This window comes from Notamacropus eugenii, chromosome 2, assembly GCF_028372415.1.
Source record: "Notamacropus eugenii isolate mMacEug1 chromosome 2, mMacEug1.pri_v2, whole genome shotgun sequence".
Lineage (NCBI taxonomy): Eukaryota > Metazoa > Chordata > Mammalia > Diprotodontia > Macropodidae > Notamacropus > Notamacropus eugenii.
This window is the reverse complement of record NC_092873.1, coordinates 248,527,586-248,533,585: the sequence shown is the minus strand read 5'-3', so window position 1 is coordinate 248,533,585 and position 6,000 is coordinate 248,527,586. Positions and strand designations below refer to the sequence as shown.

The following is a 6,000-nucleotide window of genomic DNA, read 5'->3' as shown; positions in this document are numbered from 1 at the left end:
TGAAATGGATAATAGAGGGGATGCCTTAGAGTCAGGGAGAACTGAGCTCAAGTCTTCCTCCTGAACCATTTCAGCTATGGCAAGTCACTTAACCTCTCTGTGCTCTAAGCAAGTCTTTAAGACTGTAAGGTAAGGATGGGTTATTCATCCACATTGGTAAAAGGAGTTTCTGTAATAGAAATTACATATATTTGTATTTATTGGTTTATATATCATATATTTGTATACATATTTTATACATCATATGTATAATCCTTGGTTTAAACCCATCCCATAAAATTCATATAATAATACCTAAAGTTTATATATTGCTTTGTGATTTGCAAAATGCCTTTTATATTTTATTTCATTTGATTCTTCCACCACACCTATAAAATAAAATGCTATTATGATCCTCACCTTAGAGATGAGGAAACAGGCTGAGAAAAGATGAATAATTTGCCCAAGCTCACAAAATAGCAGGTGTCTGAGGTAGTATTCAAATCTGGGTCTTCCTAAGTCTAGATCCAGTTTTTCACTGTACCAAGTTAAATCAAATGTATATTTAATACACTGAATTTATTTAGTATACTGAATGACTACTCCCTTCTTCATAGTTGAGGGTTGTGTATTATAGACAACAATTAATGAAAGACGCATAATAAATATTTGTTGATTGATTGATTGATATATAAGCCATATTAATGCAAACATGGAAACCAGATCTGCAATGTGTGACCTTGGGCAAGTCCCTTCACTTCTCGGGACCTGTTTCTTCTTCTGTAGAGTGTTGGACTAGATGGGCCCCTGAAATCTCTTCTAGCTCTGCTCTTTTTATCCTATGATCTTAAGTTGCAAAAAGATCTTGAAGTCATAAATCAGATAACAACCCCCATATTCCACTATTTTCTTATTATTTCATCTTTAAAACTTTTGACCTGAACCATCCAGAGAATTAACCTTATATCCCTCCACAAACCCAGCGGTAGGTATAATCTGTGTCCTCCAAGGAAACATAGAGTCACAAAAGTTGCTCTGGTTTGGGCAATTTTAAAGAAATGCCAAGTCTCATACTACTGGCTCTGAGAAAATAATGTTTGATAAATATATAAATTGTGTGTGCATGTCAACACATAAATACAAAGTGATGAAATATTTTCCAAAAACACACACAGCTCAGGCTCATTCTTTCATGTCCATATGTTGTGCATGTATAAAATGTTTTTACCTATAGCATTTTTCTTTCATCTTTGTCATATACTTCTTCATTATTACCAATTAATATTAATCAAGCCCTTATTTTTGTCTGAAATCCAAGGTTTTCTGAAAGATGAGGTAGCAAGGACAGATTATATAAATACCAAAAATATGAGGAAAAATGTTTCTTCTTCATTTAGGCTTCTGAGTTCAGTTAGTTATTTCTTGAATTTGTCCAATTAGGTGTTATAATCTTGACTTGCAATCATGTAGAAAATGGAGTAGAAAGTATATGGGGATAATTTAATAACAACAGCTTTCCTTGCTTGTGAGATATTTTGGAGAAAAGCATCATTAGACTGAGGTTTGCTTTTTATTTACTTAGGTCATGAGGCATGTCAGCTTGGTGATCGGCTCTTGGCAGGAAGTCCTTAATTAGAAATTCCTAGAAAGCGCATCTCCCAGGAGGTGCCTATTAAGACCTAAAGACAAAAGAAGTTAGTAGAACAGCCCTTACGAAGGGCAGAAAATCCAGGCTAAGGTGAAGGAAAAGAGTAAGTTGTTTCCCAGCATAAAAGCAAAGCCATTCAGATGGGGTGCTGGATTTTGAATGAAAGTCTGTCTGTCGTGTTGCTAGTAAGTAGCTCTTTATTTTTCGATGTTACAAAATATGTTAAACATACTTTGAATTTGAGTGTGTCAGAATGTTAAGTGATTTCAAGTATGACACAAAAAAACAGAGATCTGATTAGAAAACATTCAATAGTCATATTTAATGTACCCTTAAAGAATTATGTAAAGTTGTTTGTGTGAGCAAGCTCGTTTTCAATTATTTTTAAAGTCAAGTATTTTGTTCTTGCATAATGTATGAATTGACTTCTGGAAATCAAATGAAGTCTTCAAACCAGCCTGTAAGATTGGGGTCTTTCTCAAGTGCTTTCTGAGGTTTTTGTCTCCCTTCTTCTAGATGTCATTGACCTTTAGCAAGTTCTCATTGGGAATTTCCAACCTTCTGAGGTTTTAAAACAGCTTGGAGTACTTCCATGGGTTTTTAAACATATAATAAAAATATTTACAATTTATTACTCTTATAATTACCACTAAGAACAATTTGATAATAAGGAAGGGGGTGCCACATTTCTGATTAGCATGATGAAATTCTAATTTAATTTTTAAAGACCTGTAAGTGATTCTGAATACAGGAAAAGGTTGACGATAGCATTGATTGGTTCGCTCTCTCTCTCTCTCTCTTTCTCTCCTCTCTTCTGTGTTCCAGCTGTCATGGTTGGGAGGGAATTTCTATCTGTTTATTGACACATTCCGTTGGTATGAAGAAGAGGATGCTTTTCTTTACACTCGGGTTATTCTAGGTGTAAGTAAAAGTTTATGGATTTTTGAAAAACAATATTCCTTTATCATCAACTTCCTTCTTTTTAATACTTTTTTTATACTTTTTTTATACTTTTATCCACTTACAGTCATCTTTGGCTTGGGCAAGAGCATCAGCAGTATGCCTGAACTATAACTGCATGTTAATTTTGTTACCCATCAGTCGCAATTTCATTTCATTTTTGAGAGGGACCATCATTGTAAGTACTACATCCAGCTTGACTTTTCTCTGTGGTTAGCATGGTCATTATTCTAGTGTCAGATCAGGGCCTTCCAAGTAGTGTATACTTAACAAACGTTTGTTGAATTGAATTATCTAAATTTGGAGGAGAAGGGTGTCTAGATCTTTGATTTCATGGATTTATGAAACTCCCAGAGTAAAAGCTCCCTTGACAGACATTGTCTGCAGGTAGGTGGTACAGGAGATAGTGGGCCAGCCCTGGAGTCAGGTGGACCTGAGTTCAAATCTGACCTAGCTATGTGACCCTGAGCAAGTCACTTAACCCCTATTTACCTCAGTGCTTCATCTATAAAATGGGAACATGCTGGTGAAGGAAACAGCAAATCATTCTGCTATGCTTGCCAAGAAAACCCCAAATGGGCTCACATAGAGTTGGGACATGACTGAAACAACTCAACAACAACAGATGTTATTATCTTTCTAGGTACTGTTATCAATCTGTAGCTTACAGTCTTACAGAATCACTCGGGGTGCTGAGAGATTAACTGAGTGGCCCGTGATCACACAACTGGCATGTATCAGAGGTGGAAGATTGCTCCCCTTATATATTTATGCAACGTTGCCTTTCTAATCCATGCTACCCTACTCAAAAACTGTGTACTCCATATGAAATTGAGTTTGCTCAAAGGCTCTGTGAGTTTATCCACAATGGGGAGCTCCCAGTGTGGAAACTCCTTCCACAAACACTTACCATACATCATTTTAATAAATATGGAGGTCAGATTTGAACTTGAGTTATTTGGCTTACAAAATCTGCTCTCTATCCCCTGTGCCTCATTCTACAAGTCTTAACATTCCTCTTAAACTAAGGTTTACATCTTCCTAAGAGGGGAAACCAGTGATTAAGCCAGGAAATCAGAATTTCTAGCTATACTCTCACTTCTGCCATTCACGCCCTACAAGATATTGGCCACATCATTCAGCCTCTCTGTGTCTCATTGACTCTGTCTGAAAAATGGAGTTAATAAACTTGACCTGATTCACAAAGGTAAAGCTACTACAGCAGCATGAATTCTCACCATTTCCAATTCAAAGAACTTACATAAATAGTTCAGCAGAGAGCCCACAAGGAGCATCTTACAGAGTAATGGAATTTGAAAACCTAAGTCATTGGATTTTTCAGAGTGGAATCTTATCCCAAAATCATAGGCTTTTTTCCTAATTATAATTATTTCAAAATGTTTGGTCCTTAGCCATACATCCTGCCAAAAAGAATCACAACTTGAATGGAATGGAATGGAAATCATTGATAATAAGTTAGTAAAAATCCATACAATCTCCATAAGGTCTTTCTCTAAGTAGCTTAAAAAATTAACGGGTCATTTAACCTATATAGGATTGTTTTCTATAGATGGCATAAGATATGGCTTTTTTTTTTCTAAATGCAGAAACCAAGGAATGGATGTTAGCAGGTTCGCCCAAAATCAGTCAGGCTCATTCAGGTTGTATAGTGGATAGAGAGCTGGGCCTGGAGTCAGGAAGATTCACCTTCCTGAGTTCAAATCAGGCCTCAGACACTAACTAGCCCTGTGACCCTGGGCAAATCATTTAACCCTGTTTACCTCAATTTCCTTGTCTGTAAAATGAGCTAGAGAAGGAAATGGCAAACCACTCCTGTATCTTTGCCAAGAAAACCCCAAATGGGGTCACAGAGAATTGGACATGGCTGAAAAATGACTAAACAAGGAATTCAGGTCCACTGACTTCATTTCCCCCCCTAAATTTGACTAAATTTGCTGTCTTTCCTTCTTCCTATTGAACTTACTCAAGAAAGGAAGAGAATTGAATAAATCAGCTGGTTGTTTTGGAGTCATATAGACACCAGGAATTCAATGGCAGAGGAAAAGAGTAAGCATTCAGATTCCCTGATTCTCATTCCATTATCCATTTTTTGCAAAAACTGTCACGTTTTTCATCCAGTGTTGCAGGGGACCATGGAAGAAACAATTAGACAAAAGCCTGAAGTTCCACAAGCTGGTGGCCTATGCAATAGCTATTAATGCAAGTAAGTGTTTCATTATTTATGGATTTTCTCTTCCTGATGTATGCCATTTGAGAAAATAATTTAGATATAATACCTTAATAATTTTTAAAAGCTGAACTAAACTAAGAGAATCAGGTTTTAGTCTTGGGTAAGAAAAATCTACAGCAGGGCAACCTTGTGTTAGAACTAGCAAAGTGTAATGAGAAAACTCAAGATTTTAGTCATAGAAACAGAGCGTGAATTTTCTAAACACTATGTGCTTACTTTGTGACTATGGAGAAGTTATTCAATCTTTCTTGTGCTCATTTACCAAATATTCCAAAAATAAGAGATCTCTAAGCTACCTTCTTTTCCTAAATTCTATGATTTACCTTCTGTAGAGCCATTGAAATCTAGAAAGAATAATTTGGCATTTAACCTTTTAGAGTCTATTTGTGCAGATGTTCTTGGTGTCCCATATTCCACTGTTTAGCATGGATTAGTTGATTAACCACTATTTTCCATTATGAATAATTAAACTTGGGAGTTATTGTGTGCTCAATTTCTCCTTAGAAATGAATATGGCATTTTTAATATGGTTCAGTTGGATATAGTACTAACTGGTGCAATGAATTGCATTTATGGTCACACAAAAATAATTTTTATGTTGGAACAATAGAAGACATAAGAAAGGAAGGAAGGAAGGAATGGAGAGAAGGAGGAAAAGAGAGAGGAAAAGAAGCCAACACAGTTCTGGAAATTTATGGACAGTTACATGATAATGGATATAAGCTGCTTTACTGTGGTATAAAGCATCACAAATATTTAAGGTAGATACATATTTTTTCAGAGGCACCAAAATTAGTATATTCCAATATGCACCAAAAATAAAACAAGAAAACAAAGATGTTGAAAAGAAGGGCTACACAAATGATGAAGAGTTATGATTCAGGACTGTTTCTCTCAAACCAATTTAACTATAAAATGCTTTCCTCATTTGTTTTAATCTTCCCATGCATAGAGAATACCAGAGTAAAAGGAACACTCCAAAACAAATGTGAATTTAATTAAGCAACAAGATATGACAGACTGTACAGGAGTGCCAATTAACATAGACTTGGGGTGTGCAATGAGACATGAGGAAAAGATTCTCCCAATTGATTTTTCTTAACACCAGATTAAACTAACCAGGGAGATGCTTTGAAAAAGACTTTGTGGTTTGTTAAGGAAT

The 6,000-nt window shown here is 35.8% G+C and overlaps 1 protein-coding gene across 2 annotated transcripts in view; it reads left to right on the top strand.

Annotated features, from left to right (window-relative positions):
* The first annotated feature begins 1,678 nt into the window (after nucleotides 1-1,678).
* The window catches only part of NOX3 (NADPH oxidase 3), a 92,783-nt gene continuing 88,461 nt past the window's right edge, over nucleotides 1,679-6,000 (top strand). For both annotated transcript variants that reach the window (XM_072643762.1, XM_072643763.1), the window contains exons 1-4: nucleotides 1,679-1,812; nucleotides 2,453-2,548; nucleotides 2,655-2,765; nucleotides 4,727-4,811. In XM_072643762.1, coding sequence (XP_072499863.1) covers nucleotides 1,768-1,812; nucleotides 2,453-2,548; nucleotides 2,655-2,765; nucleotides 4,727-4,811 — 337 coding nt within the window. In that variant the 5' untranslated portion in view covers nucleotides 1,679-1,767. The remainder of the gene's footprint in view (nucleotides 1,813-2,452; nucleotides 2,549-2,654; nucleotides 2,766-4,726; nucleotides 4,812-6,000) is intronic.